Genomic DNA, 24567 nt, shown 5'->3' on the forward strand with positions numbered 1-24567 from the left:
AAATGACATTTTGAATCCCCCAAAACACTGTTAATCCAAAAGTGGTGCGTTTTCAAAACTTTCCAGCTGAGCTGTTTCACTTGAGTTATTTCACAGAAGCCTTGAAAGGAAATGGAAATAAATTATTTAAATTGTAATTATTGTTTAGAATTTTGCATTATTTTAAGAACTGTCCAGTAAAGTTGTTTCTTATTGTGTCGTTCAGTGATGGTAAACAGATAAAATCAATCAATATGTTTAAAAGTAGAAAGGGGAATCACCTTGTTTATTGTTCATAATCAACTCAACTGGTGCTGGCAGTTTGAAAATAGCCATTAGTGTGTATTGTTTGTATGTATGAGACTCACTGAGTATGGTGGGCTAATGGGGTACTTTTGTTGTGCGCACACACACGCGCACTCACTCCATACTTTTCTGTTCATGACAATTTCAAAATGTCAAAGACGTAAACAAGTGAAGTTCAAATTAAAATATTTTATGAAACCCTCAGAATTGACATTTTTTCCCCTTCATTTCAGTAGATGCTCTTACACAGAGAAACTTACAGTGGTGAGTGCATACATTTTTTTTTGTATTGGTCCCCCATGGGAATTGATTCCACAACTCTGTCATTGCAAGTGCTATGCTCTACCAACTGAGCCACACGGGTTCCCTTAGTGTGCCACAAAAGGTAAAGGTTTCACTATTGAGAGCGATATGAGCATTCATATAAGGGGACCAATTTGTGATATAAGGTATACAATAAGTTAGGATGCAATGAATAAAGGATTTCCATTTCCAACCATATGGTAGTGGGTTAACCATATCAGAAGATTTTGCCATAAGCATGGAAGTAAACTAGATTGCGCCATGAATAAAAACTATTCCCATCACAATACACAATCACTAACTGGAAGTATCAGACATGACTTTAAAATGTTAATTCCATCAGAAAATGTAATTGATTACCATACCAACAATATGAATATTTTACATTAATTTAAAAAAAATCACACATGCTTACAAAGGTTATCATCTCGGTTCTGAATGCCATTCTGGGTTAGGGAATGACAAATTTGGTGTGATCTGTCTAGTCTCAGAACAGATTGTGTTAAATGTCTTAGTTAATAATGGGACAGGGCTTCTAAGGGGAGGGACCTATAGTTATTCAGATTAAGACACTGGCTATAACTACTGACAGAGACAAGGTCAAAACTGACACTAAGAGAGAGAGAGTCAGAGAGTGAGACGACAACTGAGATAGAGGGAGTAAAAGGCAGACAGTAAGAAAAAGGTGTGTATATGAAGAATAGAGTCACTTGCTTTATCTCGTGGCAAAGAGGAAGTTGAAGCTGCTACAGAAAGGGAGATACAGAAAGGAGAGAGAGGAAGATTGAGAGAGGCAGAGGTTGTGAGTGGAGAAGAGAGTGCAAAGCAGAGGAAAAGAGGAGAGTGAGAGAGAGGGTATAGGAAGCACAGAGCGTGGAGCAGGTTCTTTGCAGGCACAGCCTTTACTGTCAGCCCCAGCAGAAATGCCCAACTTTGCCGGTACCTGGAAAATGAAGAGCAGTGAGAATTTTGACGAACTTCTCAAAGCCCTCGGTAAGCCCCTTCTTGACGTTTTGTCTCTCTCATCCCTCTCTTTTTTTTCGCCCGTTCTTTTTTCAATAGCCTGCACAGTGCATCCCTGCGTGAGCTTTATCCATCATGTGCATTTAAAAAAAAACACATTTGTATTTTCCTTGGGCATTGCTTCACTTCCAACAATATGCTATTGTCTTATCTCATCTAAACGAGGAGGGAGGGAGAGCACACAAGCAAGCTGTAGCGGGAAAGCCTTCAGCGACAGGAGATGTCAATTATATAGACATTGGTATTGTTATAGCCGGGGTACCCGGCTGCATGTGCATGGGAACAACATTACTCATGTATTAGCGTTTAAGTAGGGCATGCGTTAGCAGTGTCAGTGGAGGTCTTCATGGAATTCTCTCCTCTTCTGCTTTTTGTGGGTTTTTTCTCTCACTTGCTTTTTTTCCCTTGCTGATCATTGTGATGGTTTAGAATTGGACCAGTTTATCTGGGTCATTCATTTGTGTGGCTGGGTCTTTCTGTGTCTGGACTGTAAGTACTATGCTGCTCAAGCAATGAGACCACACACTGGTCATATTTTGGTTTTGGGTGAGAATATTCCATATGGGGCTGTTTGGGTTTGTTTGTTGCTCAGAGGATAGCTATGAGTTGTGAGCACCATTAAACAGTTTAACAGTTAGTAACCCGACGGGTGCGTGTCATCAAATTGGCTCAGGAGGCCTATTAAATTATTAACATAAACATGTTACGGTACTATATTTCCAGGTACAAATTCAGTTCAAACCAGAAAAAGTATCAATCTATAACTTGAAAACTGCCCAACCCTTTTCTATTCATGAATTGTAAATAAATTACCTGACTTGAAAGAAATTTGACCCCCTTGTTCTGGACCTGTATGAGTCCCTCAGCTTAACTAAGTTTGTTTAATATGCGGCAGTGTAGCCTAGTGGTTAGAGCATTGGACTAGTCACCGAAAGGTTGCAAGTTCAAATCCCTGAGCTGACAAGGTACAAAATCTGTCGTTCTGCCCTTGAACAGGCAGTTAACCCACTGTTCCTAGGCCGTCATTGAAAATAAGAATTTGTTCCTAACTGACTTGCCTAGTAAAATAAAGGTAAAAAAAAAAATTCAAGCTGCAGTTTTCTGACCTTGCTTATCCTCCACCAAACAGATCCTGTGAACCACTCTGAGCTTTGATTACATTTTCCTTGTGAGATATCTACCAACCCAACACAGCACAGTTCAGCTATGATCCAATGGGGACCATTCTTCGTGGTTATGATTGTATGGTTATGATTGTATGGTTCAGAGAGATTGCATGCATTCTGTCTGTTCTGCGTTTCGTTCAGTCGTGCCCACAATCTCTTAAGGATCGGACCCTTTTTTAAAAATCTAACTGTCTGTAGCTCAGGACCTGAAGCAAGGATATGCATATTCTTGATACCATTTGAAAGAAAACACTTTGAAGTTTGTGGAAATGTGAAATTAATGTAGGAGAGTATAACTCATTAGATCTGGTAAAAGATAATACAAAGAAAAAAACATGCGTTGCCATCATCTTTGAAATGCAAGAGAGAGGCCATTATATCACTTAGGAGTCTAGGCACAATTTACATTTTGGCCACTAAATGGCAGCAGTGTACGTGAAAAGTGTTAGACTGATCCAATGAAACATTGCATTACTGTTCAAAATGTTGTATCAGTATGTCAAATCGGAGGGCCTGTGGTCCGGACCTCTGGCAGTCTCTATGGGGGTGCTACAGGGTTCAATTCTCGGGCCGACTCTTCTCTGTATACATCAATGATGTCGCTCTCACTGCTGGTGATTCTTTGATTCACCTCTATGCAGACAACACCATTCTGTATACCTCTGGCCCTTCGTTGGACACTGTGTTAACTAACCTCCAGATGAGCTTCAATGCCATACAACTCTCCTTCCGTGGCCTCCAACTGCTCTTAAATGCAAGTAAAACTAAATGCATGCTGTTCAACCGATCGCTGCACGCACTTGTCCGCCCATCTAGCATCATTACTCTGGACAGCTCTGACATAGAATATGTGGACAACTACAAATACCTAGGTGTCTGGTTAGACTGTAAACTCTCCTTCCAGACTCATATTAAACATCTCTAATCAAAAATCAAATGCAGAATCCGCTTCCTATTTTCGCAACAAAGCATCCTTCACTCATGCTGCCAAACATACCCTCGTAAAACTGACCATTCTACCGATCCTCGACTTCGGCGATGTCACTTACAAAATAGCCTCCAACACTCTACTCAACAAATTGGATGCAGTCTATCACAGTGCCATCCGTTTTGTCACCAAAGCCCCATATACTACCCACCACTGCGACCTGTATGCTCTCGTTGGCTGGCCCTCGCTTCATACTCGTCGCCAAACCCACTGGCTCCAGGTCATCTACAAGTCTCTGCTAGGTAAAGCCCCGCCTTATCTCAACTCACTGGTCACCATAGCAGCACCCACCCATAGCACGCGCTCGAGCAGGTATATCTCACTGGTCACCCCCAAAGCCAATTCTTCCTTTAGCCGCCTCTCCTTCCAGTTCTCTGCTGCCAATGACTGGAACGAACTGCAAAAATCTCTGAAGCTGGAGACTCTTACCTCCCTCACTAGCTTTAAGCACCAGCTGTCAGAGCAGCTCACAGATCACTGCACCTGTACATAGCTCATCTGTAAATAGCCCATCCAATCTACCTCATCCCCATACTGTATTTATTTATTTATCTTGCTCCTTTGCACCCCAGTATCTCTACTTGCACATTCAGGGCAGACACAGCAGGGGTTCAAACTGTAGAACCCAGGTCCTACATAAAAATGGATTTCATCAATCAATCAAATTTTATCTCTGGGACCCTCAGGATGACAAATCAGAGCAAGATTACTGAATGTACATTATCTAACTTCAGAGGTGAATGCATCAAACCAGTTGCCGTGATAAAAGTTTTTTGTTGTTGTGCACTCCCCTTAAACAATAGAATGGTATTTTTTCACTGTAAATTTCACTTTGCTCCTTTAAATTGGACAGTACAGTTAGATTAACAAGAATGTAAGCTTTCTGTCCATATAAGACATGTCTATGTCCTGGGAAATGTTCTTGTTACTTAGAACATCATGCTAATCACATTAGCGCACGTTAGCTCAACCATCCGGTGGGGGGGACACTGATCCCGTAGAGGTTAACCACAACTGCCCCTGCAGATCATTAATTTCCTTTTGCATAAGTGCCTGGTTAACTGAGAGCCGTGCATCAGCCTAATGTGGATTCCGACGCGGCTCTGCCTGTTTCTATCAACGTCCCTATAATCCTCTGTTAACTCGGAGGGAGAGGGTGCGCGGTGGACCATGATGCCGGTTTCTTCACCATGGCAGCACGGAACATGCAGTGCTGTGTGCAGCTTAGTGCTATGACGTGATGTTAGCGTACATACGCAATAGCCTGGTCCACGGCTCGTTACGTGGTCTTGTTTGTTGCATTCTATAGTTGGTTAAGGTTAAGACTACTGTTACACCAGATGCTAAGTGCTGAAATCCACTGGGCAATTCAATGTCTAGTTTTGAATTCACGTGAATTCAATGTGGAAAAAAATATTTAAAAATGCCACCATGTCATTGGATTTAGGTTAAAATTTGTTTTTAAAAAATACGAAATTCCCTTATGTTGATTACTTTTTTCAAATCCAATCAGTTTTCCATGTTGATTTAATGTCATCACATTGAATTTTTGTTGTTGAAATGATGTAGAAACAATGTTGATTCAACCAGTTTTTGCCAAGTGGGAAGTATCTAAATCTCTTCATGATCAATGCATGTTTGAGGGAAGCCATAGGGTGAATGTCTGGGAGTCCTCCTCCTTGAATATCCCACAATCTAACCGTCAGTCTGTATTTGTGGCCATTTTGCCTGCAAGATAATATGGACAGTGTAGGGAGAGACCAGCAAGACCTGGTAGGGCTGATTCAGACAGTTGGAAGGACGTAGGGGTGGCCAGACAGACTTGCAGAGTGGCACAGGGCATGCCAAAGCACTCCCCTCATGCCAGGACTTTGCCATGCTTCTTGGTCACTGCTTTACACAGCCAGCCACCAGATTCTCCGAAACCTAAATCAGATCTGGCCCTGTCACACAACAAGTGTTGTTTTTTCCCCTCAGGGCAATCAGGCCAAATACTTAATCTCTTGCGCAGACCGGAGTGCCAATAATTCCTCAGATTTCTCCTCAAGTTTTTAGATTTGTTACCACAGAGCACTTACCAGAAGAACAATGTTCTACTATTATGGTTTATCACTTTTAATTGGTGTCTGTTGAAGAAAAGCTATTCCTCATTCAGTTGGCCTATCATGTTTTTAAAAATAAGGAAATATACATGATTAAGTAGCCAAGAGAAGAGAAAGTCCATAAAGAGTGAGCGAGAGGTAGGGCAGTGTGGGATGGTGAGAGAGGGGTCATGTCGAGGACTGTTTTGGGGTAAATCTGGTCCAGACGGATCTAGGCGGTGGGGGGTGTCTGTCTGTCTGAATCAGGCCTAACTCCCTCCTCCTACCCTTCCATTCCCTTCTCCCTCCCTGGTCTCTGCTGTGCCCATCCAGGCGTGAATGCCATGCTGAGGAAGGTGGCTGGGGCTGCTGCCTCCAAGCCTCACGTGGAGATCCGTCAGGACGGGGAGCAGTTCTACATCAAGACATCCACCACCGTCCGCACCACCGAGATCAACTTCCACATCGGCCAGGAGTTCGACGAGGAGACGGTGGACGGCAGGAAATGCAAGGTAATGTGGAAAGGGTATCCTCCATTGTGCAGTACATGTCGCCTCTTAATAAGTCCAATGCACACTGATTTAAAAACAATTATATGACATGAAGTCAGTCATAAAGAAGTATTCAACAGATTTTGGCAAATTACACATAATATGCCCATATTTATTTTTCTACTTGTTAGATAAACACTGTTATTAGGGCACCTTCTCGTTCAGTCCAACGGCTTACTTGACTACATCTAACACACTAAATATGAAAATACTGGCAGAGAACTGTGATCACATTGCCAGATTCTGGCAATCTAATCCATTGTGCTAATTGTGGAATTGAAACTCTCTTCACTGGAATCTTGCCTGCAGATTTCCTATATATTCAAACATTTATTTCCGAATACAGTTATACAAAAGTATACAGAACTCCTGCTCTTTCCATGACATAGACTGACCAGGTGGATCCAGGTGAAAGCTATGATCCTTTATTGATGTCACTTGTTAAATCCACTTCAATCAGTGTACAGTCGTGGCCAAAAGTTTTGAGAATGACACAAATATTAATTTTCACAAAGTTTTCTGCTTCAGTGTTTTTTAGATATTTTTGTCAGATGTTACTATGGAATACTGAAGTATAATTACAAGCATTTCATAAGCTTCAAAGGCTTTTATTGACAATTACATGAAGTTCATGAAAAGAGTCGATATTTGCAGTGTTGACCCTTCTTTTTCAAGACCTCTGCAATCCGCCCTGGCATGCTGTCAATGACCTTCTGGGCCACATCCTGACTGATGGCAGCCCATTCTTGCATAATCAATGCTTGGAGTTTGTCAGAATTTGTGGGTTTTTGTTTGTCCACCCGCCTCTTGAGGATTGACCACAAGTTCTCAATGGGATTAAGGTCTGTGGAGTTTCCTGGCCATGGACCCAAAATATTGATGTTATGTTCCCCGAGCCACTTAGTTATCACTTTTGCCTTATGGCAAAGTGCTCCATCATGCTGGAAAAGGCATTGTTTTTCACCAAACTGTTCCTGGATGGCTGGGAGAAGTTGCTCTCTGAGAATGTGTTGGTACCATTTTTTATTCATGGCTGTGTTCTTAGGAGAAATTGTGAGTGAGCCCACTCCCTTGGCTGAGAAGCAACCCCACACATGAATGGTCTCAGGATGCTTTATTGTTGGCATGACACAGGACTGATGGTAGCGCTCACCTTGTCTTCGCCGGACAAGCTTTTTTCCAGATGCCCCAAACAATCAGAAAGGGGATTCATCAGAGAAAATGACTTTACCCCAGTCCTTAGCAGTCCAATCCCTGTACCTTTTTCAGAATATCAGCCTGTCCCTGATGTTTTTCCTGGAGAGAAGTGGCTTCTTTGCTGCCCTTCTTGACACCAGGCCATCCTCCAAAAGTCTTCACCTCACTGTGCGTGCAGATGCACTCACACCTGCCTGCTACCATTCCTGAGCAAGCTCTGTACTGGTGGTGCCCCGATCCCGCAACTGAATCAACTTTAGGAGACGGTCCTGACACTTGCTGGACTTTATTGGGCATCCTGAAGCCTTCTTCACAACAATTGAACCGCTCTCCTTGAAGTTATTGATGATCCGATATGGTTGATTTAGGTGCAATCTTACTGGCAGCAATATCCTTGCCTGTGAAGCCCTTTTTGCGCAAAGCAATGATGACGGCACGTGTTTCCTTGCAGGTAACCATGATTGACAGAGGAAGAACAATTATTCCAAGCATTGCCCTAGTTTTGTAGCTTCCAGTCTGTTATTCGAACTCAATCAGCATGACAGAGTGATCTCCAGCCTTGTCCTCGTCAACACTCACACCTGTGTTAATGAGAGAATCACTGACATGATGTCTGCTGGTCCTTTTGTGGCAGGGCTGAAATGCAGTGGAAATGTTTTTGGGGATTCAGTTCACTTGCATGGCAAAGAGGGACTTTGCAATTCATTGCAATTCATCTGACCACCCTTCATAACATTCTGGAGTATATGCAAATTGCCATCATACAAACTGAGGCAGCAGACTTTGTGAAAATTAATATTTGAGTCATTCTAAAAACTTTTGGCCAGGACTAGATGAAGGGGAGGAGACAGGTTAATGAAGGATTTTTCAGACAATTGAGACAATTGAGACATGGATTGTGTATGTGTGCCATTCAAATCAAATCAAATGTTATTGTCACATACACATGGTTAGCAGATGTTAATGCGAGTGTAGCGAAATGCTTGTGCTTCTAGTTCCGACCATGCAGTAAGTAATTTAACCTAACAATTTCACAACAACTACATTATACACACAAGTGTAAAGGAATGAATAAGAATATGTACATAAAAATATATGGATGAGCGATGGCCGAACGGCATAGGCAAGATGCAGTAGATGGTATAGAGTACAGTATGTACAGTGCCTTGCGAAAGTATTCGGCCCCCTTGAACTTTGCGACCTTTTGCCACATTTCAGGCTTCAAACATAAAGATACAAAACTGTATTTTTTTGTGAAGAATCAACAACAAGTGGGACACAATCATGAAGTGGCACGACATTTATTGGATATTTCAAACTTTTTTTAACAAATCAAAAACTGAAAACTTGGGCGTGCAAAATTATTCAGCCCCCTTAAGTTAATACTTTGTAGTACAGTCTGATGGCCTTGAGATAGAAGCTGTTTTTCAGTCTCTCGGTCCCAGCTTTGATGCACCTGTACTGACCTCGCCTTCTGGATGATAGCGGGGTGAACAGGCAGTGGCTCGGGTGGTTGATGTCCTTGATGATCTTTATGGCCTTCCTGTAACATCGGGTGGTGTAGGTGTCCTGGAGGGCAGGTTGTTTGCCCCCGGTGATGCGTTGTGCAGACCTCACTACCCTCTGGAGAGCCTTACGGTTGAGGGCGGAGCAGTTGCCGTACCAGGCGGTGATACAGCCCGCCAGGATGCTCTCGATTGTGCATCTGTAGAAGTTTGTGAGTGCTTTTGGTGACAAGACGAATTTCTTCAGCCTCCTGAGGTTGAAGAGGCGCTGCTGCGCCTTCTTCACGATGCTGTCTGTGTGAGTGGACCAATTCAGTTTGTCTGTGATGTGTATGCCGAGGAACTTAAAACTTGCTACCCTCTCCACTACTGTTCCATCGATGTGGATAGGGGGGTGTTCCCTCTGCTGTTTCCTGAAGTCCACAATCATCTCCTTAGTTTTGTTGACGTTGAGTGTGAGGTTATTTTCCTGACACCACACTCCGAGGGCCCTCACCTCCTCCCTGTAGGCCGTCTCATCGTTGTTGGTAATCAAGCCTACCACTGTTGTGTCGTCCGCAAACTTGATGATTGAGTTGGAGGCGTGCGTGGCCACGCAGTCGTGGGTGAACAGGGAGTACAGGAGAGGGCTCAGAACGCACCCTTGTGGGGCCCCAGTGTTGAGGATCAGCGGGGAGGAGATGTTGTTGCCTACCCTCACCACCTGGGGCGGCCCGTCAGGAAGTCCAGTACCCAGTTGCACAGGGCGGGGTCGAGACCCAGGGTCTCGAGCTTGATGACGAGCTTGGAGGGTACTATGGTGTTGAATGCCGAGCTGTAGTCGATGAACAGCATTCTCACATAGGTATTCCTCTTGTCCAGATGGGTTAGGGCAGTGTGCAGTGTGGTTGAGATTGCATCGTCTGTGGACCTATTTGGGCGGTAAGCAAATTGGAGTGGGTCTAGGTTGTCAGGTAGGGTGGAGGTGATATGGTCCTTGACTAGTCTCTCAAAGCACTTCATGATGACGGATGTGAGTGCTACGGGGCGGTAGTCGTTTAGCTCAGTTACCTTAGCTTTCTTGGGAACAGGAACAATGGTGGCCCTCTTGAAGCATGTGGGAACAGCAGACTGGCATAGGGATTGATTGAATATGTCCGTAAACACACCGGCCAGCTGGTCTGCGCATGCTCTGAGGGCGCGGCTGGGGATGCCGTCTGGGCCTGCAGCCTTGCGAGGGTTAACACGTTTAAATGTCTTACTCACCTCGGCTGCAGTGAAGGAGAGACCGCATGTTTTCATTGCAGGCCGTGTCAGTGGCACTGTATTGTCCTCAAAGCGGGCAAAAAAGTTATTTAGTCTGCCTGGGAGCAAGACATCCTGGTCCGTGACTGGGCTGGATTTCTTCCTGTAGTCCGTGATTGACTGTAGACCCTGCCACATGCCTCTTGTGTCTGAGCCGTTGAATTGAGATTCTACTTTGTCTCTGTACTGACGCTTAGCTTGTTTAATAGCCTTGCGGAGGGAATAGCTGCACTGTTTGTATTCAGTCATGTCACCAGACACCTTGCCCTGATTAAAAGCAGTGGTTCGCGCTTTCAGTTTCACACGAATGCTGCCATCAATCCACGGTTTCTGGTTAGGGAATGTTTTAATCGTTGCTATGGGAACGACATCTTCAACGCACGTTCTAATGAACTCGCACACCGAATCAGCGTATTCGTCAATGTTGTTGTCTGACACAATACGAAACATCTCCCAGTCCACGTGATGGAAGCAGTCTTGGAGTGTGGAGTCAGCTTGGTCGGACCAGCATTGGACAGACCTCAGCGTGGGAGCTTCTTGTTTTAGTTTCTGTCTGTAGGCAGGGATCAACAAAATGGAGTCGTGGTCAGCTTGTCACAATCTGTGATTGTGACAAGGCTTTTAGGGTTTTCTTATTTCCTTTTGAGTAGCGTTTCCATGAAAAATATACATTAACATGGCTGACTTATTAATATCATGCTGACGTCTGAGAAAGTGGATTAGAGCGCTGACATATATGAGATAGATGGGGCCTCTCTCCAAGCTTTGGCCCTTCGGGGAATTCTTAAGCCGTTGTTTGGAATGAGCAGGTCACGATGCCACGTCAGCGCAGATAAACTGTGACTCAGCCGTACTACACCAGTCCCCGGTTATAGGCTGCTTTTCCACTAGGGTCGTTGCATGTCATTTCAGCAAGCCGTGACATTCACCATCTCAGATGGTTCTGAAATCATTTTTGCAGTTTTAAACAGATACGTTTAGCATTCCTGCAGACTTTTTTATTTAAATAATTTGATCTCTGAGAAATTAAGCTAATTGATTGCACCCAAATTGGACATTTAAATTGATAGGTTTCATCAAATATTTTTTTACCCCTTTTTCTCCCCAATTTTGTGATATCTAATTGGTGGTTACAGTTAGGTCCCATCGCTGCAACTGCCGTACATACTTGGGAGAGGTGAAGGTGAGAGCCATGTGTCCTCCGAAACAACGACCCTGCCAAGCACTGCTTCTTGACACACTGCTCGCACCAGCGTGTCTGAGGAAACATTGTACAGCTGGCAACCGAATTCAACTTGCAGGCACCCGGCCTGCCACAAGGAGCACTAGAGCGCGATGGGACAAAGAAAACTTGGGCTGCCAAACCCTCCCCTAACCCGGATGACGCTGGGCCAATTGTGCGCCGCATCATGGATCTTCCGATCACGGCCGGCAGCCTGAGATCCAACCCCGGTCTGTAGTGACGTCTCAAGCACTGTGACGCAATGCCTTAGACCACTGCGCCATTCGGGAGGTCCACAAAAAGCCACCGCCCATGCTAAGAACCCAATTCTGAATTTTCTTATCCACTGTCCACACTCAGTTTTACCCATATCAGATTTGCACATTCACACTGTAGCCTCTGAAGTTGCACACAGATGCAATGCTCATTTCCTGGCATTGTTACTTAACATTTTGGGTTGGATGTCATGGTAGCGCCAGGTCACGTGCAAAAAAAGCCACATCAGAGCAAACATCAAAATTGTATCAGGTTTGAGATCCACATACTGTGCTTTCGGAAAGCATTCAGATGTTTTCCCTCATCAATCTACACAAAATATCCCACAACGAGAAAGTGAAAACAGGTTTTTATAAATGTTTGCAAAGAAAAACATAAATAACTTATTTACGAAATAACTTATTTACATAAGTATTCAGAACCTTTGCTATAAGACTCAAAATTGACATCAGGTGCATCCTGTTTCCAATGATCATCCTTGAGATGTTTCTAAAACTTGATTGGAGTTCACCTGTGGTAAATTCCATTGATTGATCATGATTTGGAAAGGCACACACCTGTCTATATAAGGTCCTATAGTTGACAGTGCATGTCAGAGCAAAAACCAAGCCATGGGGTAGAAGGAATAGCTCTGAAAGGATTGTGTCAAAGCACAGATCTGGGGGAGAAGGGGGAGAAGGGCCTTGGTCATGGAGGTAACCAAGAACCTTATGGTCACTATGATAGAGCTCCAGAGTTCTTCTGGGGAGATGGGAGAACCTTCCAGAAGGACAACCATCTGCAGCACTCCACCAATTGGCCTTTATGGTAGAGTGGCCAGACGGAAGCCACTCCTCAGTAAAAGGCACATAACAGCCCACTTAGATTTTGCCAAAAGTCACTTAAAGGACTCTGACTATGAGAAACAAGATCTGATCTGAAGAATCCAAGATTGAACTATTTGGCCTGAATGGCAAGCATCACGTCTGGAGGAAACCTGGCACCTTCCCTACGGTGAAGCATGGTTGTGGCAACATCATGCTGTGGGGATGGTTTTCAGCGGCAGGGACAGGGAGACCAGTCAGGATTGAGGGAAAGATGAACGGAGCAAAGTATAGAGAGATCCTTGATGAAAACCTGCTCCAGAGCGCTCAGGACCTCAGACTGGGGCAAAGGTTCACCTTCCAACAGGACAATCATCCTAAGCACACAGCCAAGACAACATAGGAGTGACTTTGGGACAAGTCTCTGAATGTCCTTGAGTGTCACAGCCAAAAGCCTGGATTTGAACCCCATCTAACATCTCTGGACAGACCTGAAAATAGCTGTGCAGCGACGCTCCCCATCCAACCTGACAGAGCTTGAGAGGATCTGCAGAGAGGAATGGGAGAAACTCCCCAAATACAGGTGTGCCAAGCTTGTAGCATCATACCCAAGAAGACTCGAGGCTGTAATCGCTGCCAAAGGTGCCTCATCACAGTACTGAGTAAAAGGTCTGAATACTTACTGTATGTAAATTAGATATTTCAGTTTTTTATTTTGAATACATTTGCAAAAAAAAAAAAGTGTGTAGATTGATGATGGGGAAAAAAATTGAATCCATTTTAGAATAAGGCTGTAACGTAACTAAATGTGAAAAAGTGTGAAAAAAGTAAAGGGGTCTGAATACTTTCTGAATGCACTGTATGGATGTGGTATATAAAAAAAGATCAGATTCCATGTGTTTTTTTTCTGTTTGCACATCCCATATCAGATATGGAAATAATCTGCAATTTATAATTTTCCGTCCCCTTGATATTTTAAGTGGAAATTGTGCTCCAATATTGTATTTAAAAAACAAAAACCTGTTATATTAAATAAAGTACCCTTTAATATAGACCACATAAAAAATTCAATTTATTGAATTGGCTATGTGAATAAACACCTAAATTGCTAAAGTGCCAAAAATCAGCCCTCATCATGACTTCTAGGAAGATTTTAACCCTTAACCCACCATCATTATAAAGGCCTAGTTACGCAATTTCTGAAGATTTTAATGTATTTCATGTGATTGATTCATGTGATCCCTCATTTTATGGTAAACCCTGGTATGTGAACTGAACTCTCGTTTTAATATGGTTAAACTATTTCCTTTTAAATGATTTTTGCAAAAGAAACATTGAACATATAATACTCATCATAGTGTAAAAGCAGGTGAGCTGGTCCTACTTTTTTTGGCCATTTGCTGGTGTTTTGTGGTGGGAAACTGAGAACAACACGTCAACCCTGTTACCTAACACGTCAACTCTGTTACCTAACACGTCAACCCTGTTACCTAACACGTCAACCCTGTTACATAACACGTCAACCCTGTTACCTAACACGTCAACCCTGTTACATAACACGTCAACCCTGTTACATAACACGTCAACCCTGTTACATAACACGTCAACCCTGTTACATAACACGTCAACCCTGTTACATAACACGTCAACCCTGTTACCTAACACGTCAACCCTGTTACCTAACACGTCAACCCTGTTACCTAACACGTCAACCCTGTTACCTAACACGTCAACCCTGTTACCTAACACGTCAACCCTGTTACCTAACACGTCAACCCTGTTACCTAACACGTCAACCCTGTTACATAACACGTCAACCCTGTTACCTAACACGTCAACCCTGTTACCTAACACGTCAACCCTGTTACCTAACACGTCAACCCTGTTACATAACACGTCAACCCTGTTACATAACACGTCAACCCTGTTACCTAACACGTAAACCCTGTTACCTAACACGTCAATCCTGTTACCTAACACGTCAACCCTGTTACATAACACGTCAACCCTGTTACATAACACGTCAACCCTGTTACCTAACACGTCAACCCTGTTACCTAACACGTCAACCCTGTTACCTAACACGTCAACCCTGTTACCTAACACGTCAACCCTGTTACCTAACACGTCAACCCTGTTACCTAACACGTCAACCCTGTTACCTAACACGTCAACCCTGTTACCTAACACGTCAACCCTGTTACCTAACACGTCAACCGTTACCTATAGATAGATAGGCTAAAAATGTTTAACAATGAAAACACATTTGTGAAGCTTGCATTCAATTGCCCCTCCCTCCCTCAACCCAGTTACTTTAATGGCACTTTATTGACATTTACTATAAGACGTTTCGTTTACCCTTTGAAATAGGAAAACATGCTTTTTATGAAGTTGAACATGTGCTCTTTATGACAGAATGTTACAATGAGGTGAAATGAAGTTGTTTTTGACCAAGTTACACTACCCAAAATATACTCTATACGTGGAACGACCCAGATCTGAATTGCACTGTATGTGTAAACGCATCCTAATAAGCTCACCCTCAAGTACACAAAACAGACTTTTCTACTTAATTTGAATCAATCACATAAATTGTCCTATTGAATAACACTGCCATGATCAATTCTGAATGAAATAAATGTTTATTTTAATATGAACATTTAAAAAATGTAAATGCCGAAAACCCCAGAGCAATAATAATCCATCTGCTATTGTTTGAACCAAGTCACATCAGTTAACCTCTTGCATTTAGGGGCATGTGAAGAACATAGATCTTCAATTCTTGAGTTAGTCATTTTAAATGTGATTAAGGTAGCTGGAGGTACTTACCAGCAATCACATGTTATAGCATCTAAGACCGCTTAAGACCGCTTTAGACCGCTTTAGACCGCTTTAGATGTAAGACCAGTTTCAGATCAGTCCATGGGATGATTTTACAAAGAGCTGGTAATACATCTCTAGGACACTAACATATTCCTCTTAAAATAAAATAAAAGAATAACAGTCGAATCCCCCCCAAAAATACCCCAAAAATGTCTAGACAAATGGTATTCTGGTGGCAAGATAATTGCAAATGGAAAGAGGAAAACATGCATCATTGCGCAGAGAGCTTTTATGGCAATAAAATCGCTGCTCATAACTGTAAGGGGAAAAATAATCTTACTGGGGAAAATAAATCTTACTTTTGTGAAAAACACAAAATAGAAATGCCAACATTGTATCGTCATGATACGAATGCATCTTACTCAATTTCTAGATTGACTGAAACAGGAATCTGTAATTCATTGGTTTGAGCATCAGGTTATGGCACTGGGTTTTTATTTACTTTATTTTACCATTATTTAACTAGTCAGTTAAGAATACATTCTTATTTTCAATGATGGCCTAGGAACAGTGGGTTGACTGCCTTGCTCAGGGGCAGAACAACAGATTGTTACCATTGTCAGCTCAGAGATTTGATCTTGCAACGTTTTGGTTACGAGTCCAACTCTCTAACCACTAGGCTACCTGCCGGGTTCAGTAGCCTGTGCCGGATATTTTACAATTCAGTGTTGGATCGTAAGAGACAGAAAGGCCCCTTACAGTCTGTGCCCTCAGGCATGGTGGACAGACCATCTTGTACCTCCAGATCCCCATTGGTTATGTCTGGGTATTTATGTGTAGAGTGTATGGGAATGGCTCATGTCTGTCAGGTAGCATATGACCGATCCCTCCATTCCTTCGATTTAAAGTATTTTCTGACTGTTCGTGAGGTTTGAGGATCACTTTAAAAAAAGGCTCTGCTCCCATCCTCGATACAAGTATTTCCCAGGTATATTTCCTTGGTCGGCTTCCACTTAGCATCATATTAGGCACAGTCCCCAATTAGACACCGTACTGGCTGGGCTTGTGGCAGGTTCCCGAGCCCTGGTCCTCGCCCAGGTTGGGGGGTTTAAAGGGATTACACTAATCTACCCAAGGCAAACAGGCGAGGGCTGTTTCACACTGGCACAAGGTTAAAAGCGCTCTCTAATCGGGGGATTGGAGGGGATCAGGAGAGCCCTTCTCACTTACAGGGGCATCTCATTTCTGCCGGCAGGGAGAAAGTGATAAGGAACATTCAGCGCTGAGAGTCACCCCACAGGGAAGGGGGCTGGATCAAAGTTTTAGTCAGGAGTCACAGTGACCCTCCCCCAAAAAGTGATAATGAGACTGAGAGAAACCTGACTGACGTTGACAAGCAAATTTCACCAACGCAAAGCTCTTCAACGTCAAAGTGGCCATTGATGCTGTAGAAAGTTGAAAAGGAGAAGCTACAGCTGTGCATATGTGCTTACCACGATTAACTCACTCTGCTTGTCAGCGACCACACTTATTTTTTAATACCGAACCTTGGTGCAACCATTATGGTCTCTCCTGTAGACCGACACTAAGAGGAGAGCGCTGCACTTCACGACAGACGACTTTGACAAATCAAGTCTTTTAGCCTGGCTGGTTGCTATAGAGACAGACTTTTAGAATTACTCACCTGCCACAGGGTACACTACGTGCCGGGGGTTCAGGGAGATCGATTAAGATGCCGTGCAAAGACTGCTGTCGTAGTTCCTTCCCGTCGTTTGAGAAGACGGTCCATCAAGACGACAAAAAGGTGATTCTTATTGATATACAGTCCCTTCAGAAAGTATTCATACCCCTTGACTAGTTCTACATTTTGTTGTGCTACAGACTGAATTCAAAATGGATGACAATTTTTTTTCTCACATATCTACACACAATAGTTCATAATGACAAAGTGAAAACAAATTTGTTTAAAATGAAATGCAGAAATATCTCATTTACATGTGTATTCAGAAGCCTAAGTCAATACTTTCTAGAAGCACCTTTCTGGGTAAGTATCTAAGAGCTTTCCACACCTGGATTGTGCAACATTTGCCCATTATTATTAAACACATTTTTCAAGCTCTATCAAATTGGTTGATCCTTGCTAGACAACCATTTTCAGGTCTTACCATAGATTTTCAAGTAGATTTAAGTCAAAACTGTATCTTGGCCACTCAGGAACAATCACTGTCTTCTTGGTAAGCAACTCCAGTGTAGATTTGGCCTTGTGTTTTAAGTTATTGTCCTGCTGAAAGGTGAATCAATCTCCCAGTGTCTGGTGGAAAGCAGACAATCAGGTTTTTCTCTAGGATTTTGGGTGTGCTTAGCTCCATTCCATTTCTTAACGATTACAAGTATACCGAGTATACCGATAACATAATGCAGCAACCACTATTCTTGAAAATATGTCGAGTGATACTCAGTAATATGCTTTATTGGCATTGCCCCAATGTTTGCTTTTCATATTTTTTACCCATCTACCAATAGGTGACCTTCTTTGCAAGGCATTGGAAAACCTCTCTAGCCTTTGTGTTTAAATCTGTGATTGAAATTCACTGTATGTGTAGGTTACAGAGATTTGGTTGTCATTAAAAAATCATGTTAAACACTATTACTGTACACCAAGTGAGTCCATGTAACTTTTTATGTGAGAAGTTATGCAAGTTTTTACTCCTGAACTGATTTAGGCATGCCATAACAAAGGGGTTGAATACTTATTAACACAAGAAATTTCAGCTTTCCATTTTGATTTAATTTGTAAAAAATACATTTAAAAAAGATAAATCAAATTATATATATACACTATTGTTCTAAAGTTTGGGATCACTTAGAAATGTCCTCGTTTTTGAAAGAAAATCCCATTTTTTTGTCCATTAAAATAACATCAAATTGTCCGAAATACAGTGTAGACATTGTTAATGTTGTAATTGACTATTGTAGCTGGAAATGGCAGATTTTTTATGGAATATCTACATAGGCGTACAGAGGCCCTGTAACATTTCTCCTCTTCATCTGAGGAGGAGTAGGAAGGATCGAACCAATATGCAGCGTGGTACATGTCCATGTTGATATTTATTAACACTGAACACAAAAACAAAATAACAAGGAGAACGAACGAAAACGAAACAGTTCTGCCTGGTGCAGACACAGAGACAGAAAACAATCACCCACCACTCAAGTGGGAAAAACAGGCTGCCTAAGTATGGTTCTCAATCAGAGACAACGATTGCCAGCTGCCTCTGATTGGGAACCATACCAGGCCAAACACATAGAAATGGAAAACATAGAACACAAAACATAGAATGCCCACCCCAACCTAAAACAGAGACATAAAAAAGGAACTAAGCTCAGGACGTGACAGGCCCATTGTCAGCAACCATCACTCCTGTGTTCCAATGGCACGTTGTGTTAGCTAATCCAAGTTTATCATTTTAAAAGGCTAATTGATCATTATAAAACCCTTTTGCAATCATGTTAGCACAGCTGAAAACTTGTTGTTCTGATTAAAGAAGCAATAAAACTGGCCTCCTTTAGACTAGTTGAGTATCTGGAGCATCAGCATTTGTGGGTTCGATTACATGCTCAAAATGGCCATAAACAAAGCACTTTCTTCTGAAACTCGTCAGTCTATTTGTGTTCTGAGAAATTAAGGCTATTCCATGCGAGAAATTGCCAAGAAACTGAAGCTCTCATACAGCGCTGTGTACTACTCCCTTCACAGAACAGCACAAACTGTCTCTAACCAGAATAGAAAGAGGACTGAGAGGCCAATGTGCACAACTGAGCAAGAGGACGAGTACATTAGAGTGTCTAGTTTGAGAAACTATTCTACTATGTAAAAAATAGTAAAAATAAAGAAAAACTCTTGAATGAGTAGGTGTTCCAAAACTTTTGACCGGTAGTGTATATATACAGTGGGCTCCAAAATTACTGGCACCCCTGACTGGCAATGGACAAACAATACTTACAAAAATAAACAATATAACTGTAGAGAAACTCAAAATACCAACATGTGAGAAATACTGTTCTTTATTAATGTTTCAAATGGAACCCACCAAAATCATTTATTGATTTAATTATAAATCAATGTCCTCCAAATCAAGGTTTCACAATTAATGGCAGCCTTAAAGATTATTGAAAATAACATCTACCAAATTTAAACCAATAATTAAATTCAATTTATTTAAGTTTATGTAAGCCTTAAAGAACTATATTGAGCCATTACATCCCTTTCACTAGGGTAAAAAAAAAATAGGTAACACCCTTTGTCATCCAACACCATGAAGAAAACAAAAGAACTGGCAGTTCAAAAGAGACAGATGGTCATATACCTTCATAAATCTGGTAACGGCTACAAGAAGATCCACAAACGATTGAATATACCACTGAGCACTGTCAGGGCAATTATTAAAACATTCAAAAGATATGGAACAGTTGAAAACCACATGGGTAGAGGACACATGCATTTTGCTCTTCAGGATAGGGAGGAGGATGGTGAGAGAAGCAACAAAACCCCCCAAAATCACTGTGAAATAATTGCATGCCTTGGTGGCGCATTGGGGTCACCAGGTTTCAAAAAGCCCCAGCAGATGCCACCTCCACAAACACAGGCTCTTTGGAATGGTTGCCAGAAGAAAGCCCTTTCTGACCCACAGACGCAAGCGCTTGGAGTTTACCAAAAGTCATTTAATTTATGACTGGAAGAAGTTGCTCTGGTCAGATGAGACCAAAATGTAACGTTTTGGTCAAATACAGCATCGGCATGTTTGGCGTCGAAACAGAGATACAAGGAGAGGCACCTCATACCCACGGTGAAATATGGTGGTGGGTCAGTGATGTTTTGGGGCTGTTTTAATTCCAGAGGTCCAGGGGCACTGGTTAAGATTCACAGCATAATGAATGCCACCAACTATCAGGCAATTTTGGCTGACAATCTGGTTGCCTCTGCCAGAAGTCTGGGACTTGGCCGTGGGTGCACTTTCCAACGAGACAATGACCCAAAACATACCTCAAGATCCACACAGAAATGATTCTGTGACAACAAAATCAATGTTCTGCCATGGCCATCTCAGTCGCAGGACCTCAAGCCAATCGAAAAAAAAATGTGGGCTGAGTTGAAGAGGGCAGTTGATAAGAGCAAACCCAAGAATGTGAAGGATCTTGAAAGGATCTGCATATAGGATTGGTCCAAAATCCCTCCAAATATGTTCCTTAACCTTGTCAAACATTACAGGAAAAGACTCCATGCTGTTATCCTTGCCAGAGGTGGTTGATGAGAAGTGAGGAGTGCCAATAATTATGAAACCTTGATTTTGGTGAAATGTATTTTGTATTAAATAATTGTATGATTTTGGTTGGTTCCATTGAAACAGTAACAAAGTACAGTATTTCTCACATGTTGGTATTTTGAGTTTTGAGTATATTGTTTATATATATATATTTTAAGTATTGTGCCAGTAATTTTGGAGCCCACGGTCTATATATATATTTCTACTTTGACATGTTGGGGTATTGTGTGTAGGCCAGTGACAAAGTATATCAATTTAATCTATTTTAAATTCAGTCTGTCAAACAATAAAATGTGGAAAAAGTCAAGGGGTGTGAATACTTTCTGAAGGCACTGTATAAGGAGATCCGAAGTGAGTTAGTTCAGTGAGGCAACATGCCTTCAGTTTAGAGTTAAGTGAGATGGCTCCCTGGGTCTTGGCTATTGGAGCTTATTAGGCTGTTGCGGTGACAGCCACGCTCCCTGCTGTCCTTTGACAGACAATGTGTCATCCACAGTCAGCCAAGTGCTTGGGAACACGCCTGCAGCAAGGCACGGGGAGACCACAGCTCCACAGCTAGCCGTGAAAAGTCTCATGAAAGAATGCTTTTGGCTGAATTTTGCTCAAACACTGTGTCATGTTGACAACTCACTGGATCAATGTGATAAACTAAAAACCAGTGACGTACCAATGAATTAATGGATAGCTTTCAGGACTGTGCATTGTCATACAATCACTAAATGTAATGTTTTATGAAGATACACCCTGCATCTATACCTTGCAAGCAAATGAAAAACTGTAATAGCCTACAATAATATCTTGGGTGGGGTGGAGATCATGGGAAGTAAGGGCTTTAATTTGAGATGCTGCTAAGTAAAAGCACAAGAAATCCCAATTCACCCCAAAACATAGATGATTATTCAGAGCAGGAAATAGGATTTTCCCCACTTAAAATTAGACTCCCTCTTTGTCTGCTGAGAGGCCATGGTAACAGAACGGCTCTTATCCAAAGCCAAAGCCAGCAGATGTTCCAGTCAACTAGCTTGTTAAATGATACAGAAGAGGCATGACGGGGTAAACCAAATGCCCGGAGGAGGGATGGGGAGAAAGAGACCAGAAGAAAGAGAGAGGGAGGGAGAGAGGTAGAGGGAAAGAGAGAACAAATCCATCCGAGTCGGTGCCAGAGACGGATGATAGTGGAAAATGGGGCCGTAGCAAATCGACTCTGGGTTTATTAGAAAGGAGAGGAGAGAGCTTGAAAAAAGCGCAGTGCACAGCGAAGCTCCACTGTTCAGCTGTAGCTTGTCTGTCTACGGGCCCGGCAGGCACTCTGATCGCTTCCCCCAACCTTTGATATGGTGATTAACATTTGGGTCTCACAGACTAGGAACTGCAGCATAATCAACTGTGGACAACATCAAACAGCATGGAGAACGGCTATGTACACACTATCGAGCTTTGTTCCTTTTAATTACATTGAAAAATAGTTATATTCACCAGCAATTAGAAGGAATAGACTACTTTGTAAATCTTCATAATTGATTGAAAAAGAGTTGCCGTAGTTGTATTTTGATCATTTGGGAAAATGTTTTACTCAGTTGTGACTAAATGTGTTGAGACCAAATATTGTACATATTTTGGAGTTACCGTAGTATTAAACTCCTTTTTGATCATTTGGAAAATATTCTATGACCGTATTGTGGAATGTGGATTACTAAATTAGCATTGCGTAGTGACTTCATCTTCTGGTCAGTTCCTGGAGTGACAGGCTAGCATCTGGCTCCAGAAGTTTGCATGTTATGCTTAAGTGAGTTACGTTGTTGGGGACGCAGGTTTGAATCTCGAGTCTGCGGTGGTAGAGATGGACAGTGGTGCTATATTATTCAGATCTCTCAGTTGGCTCTGAGATTGCTGCCAAGATAGAGGAGGTGGTCAAAGGTAACATTATCAAAACAAACTTCACAAGAAACTCTTTAGCCAAGAACCACAGATCTGGCTCATTTTGCATCAATAGTCAGCCAAGGGTACATGGCCATTAAGGACAGAAAGTTCTTCCAAGATATTCAAATGTTCATAGATGATCAGAATTTCATAATCAAGCATACAGAGGTCAAGAGTACAAGGTAGAGGAGAGAGAGAGGGAGAGAATCAGGTACAAGAGAGAGAGAGGGAGAGGGAGGAGGAGGGAGTCTAAACAGCAGGTCTGGGACAAGGTAGCACGTCCGGTGAACAGGTCAGGATTCCATAGCTACAGGCAGAACAGAAGCACGACCAGGTGGACTGGAGTCGTCAGGCCAGCTATTCCTGAAGAACGGTCATAGGGCTCAGGTCCTCTGGGAGAGGAGAGAGAGAAGAGGGAGAGAATAACTAAGATCACACAGGACACCTGACAGGAGAATTTAACTAGATAGGACAGACTGACCCTAGCCACCCGGTAAATACACTATTACAGCATAGACACTATGCTGCCTGGCCGGCTCCCCTCTCCACTGGGATTCTCTGCCTCTGACCCTATTACAGGGGCTGAGTCATTGGCTTGCTCGAGCTCAACAATGCCGTCCCTAGGAGGGGTGTATCACGTTATGCCAGGATTGTTTTGCTATACAAGTAGGCTGAGTCACTGACGTGATCTTCCTGTCCGGTTTTGTGCCCCTTCAGGCTTGTGCGGTGGGGAGATATTCATTGGCTATACTCAGCCTTGTCTCAGTAAGTTAGTGGTGTGTTGATCTCCCTTTGATGGTGTGGAGGCTTTGCTTTGGCAAAGTAGGTGGGGTTATATCCAGCCAGGCAGGATATAGCCACTCATCAGTAAGAGGCACATGACAGCCCGCTTGGAGTTTGCCTGAAGGCACCTAAAGATTCTCAGTCCATGAGAAACAAGATTCTCCGGTCTGATGAAACCAAGATTGAACTCTTTGGCCTGAATGCCAAGCATCACATCTGGAGGAAACCTGGCACCATCCCTACTGTGAAGCATGGTGGTGGCAGTATCATGCTGTGGGGATGTTTTTCAGCGTCAGGGACTGGGAGATTAGTCAGGATCTAGGGAAAGATGAACGGAGCAAAATACAGAGATATCCTTGATGAAAACCTGCTCCAGAGCACCCAGGACCTCAGACTGGGGTGAAGGTTCACCTTCCAACAGGACAACGACCCTTAGCACACAGCCAAGACAAAGCAGGAGTGACTTCTGGACAAGTCTCTGAATATCCTTGAGTGGCACAGCCAGAGCCCGGACTTGAACCCGATTGAACATCTCTGGAGAGACCTGAAAATAGCTGTGCAGCAACACTCCCCAAACAACCTGACAGAGCTTGAGAGGATCTGCAGAGAAAAATGGTAGAAAATCTCCAAATACAGGTGTGCCAAGCTTGTAGCGTCATACCCAAGAATACTTGAGGATGTAAATCGCTACCAAAGGTGCTTCAACAAAGTAGTGAGTACAGGGTCTGAATACTTATGTAAATTTAATATTTACGTTATTGTTTTTAAATAAATGAGCAAAACGTTCTAAAAAACAGTTTCCGCTTTGTCATTACGAACCCGATCGAACATCAGATTGATGAGGAAAAAAACCATTTCATCCATTTTAGAAAAAGGTTATAACATAACAAAATGGAAAAAGTAAGGGTTCTGAAAGCTTTCCGAATCCACTGACTGTACAAAACATTAGGAACACCTGCTCTTTCCATGGCATAGACTGACCAGGTGAAAGCTATGATCCCCTATAGATGTCCCTTGTGAAATCCACTTCAAT

General features: G+C 42.7%; 1 protein-coding gene across 1 annotated transcript in view; it reads left to right on the plus strand.

Moving 5' to 3' along the window:
• The first annotated feature begins 1181 nt into the window (after window positions 1-1181).
• The window catches only part of crabp1a (cellular retinoic acid binding protein 1a), a 30252-nt gene continuing 6866 nt past the window's right edge, over window positions 1182-24567 (plus strand). The window contains exons 1-2 of the mRNA XM_024379022.2: window positions 1182-1581; window positions 6180-6358. Of these exons, the coding sequence (XP_024234790.1) occupies window positions 1512-1581; window positions 6180-6358 (249 nt within the window). The 5' untranslated portion in view covers window positions 1182-1511. The remainder of the gene's footprint in view (window positions 1582-6179; window positions 6359-24567) is intronic.

The sequence above is a fragment of the Oncorhynchus tshawytscha genome, linkage group LG19 (assembly GCF_018296145.1).
Source record: "Oncorhynchus tshawytscha isolate Ot180627B linkage group LG19, Otsh_v2.0, whole genome shotgun sequence".
NCBI classification, from domain to species: Eukaryota; Metazoa; Chordata; class Actinopteri; order Salmoniformes; family Salmonidae; genus Oncorhynchus; species Oncorhynchus tshawytscha.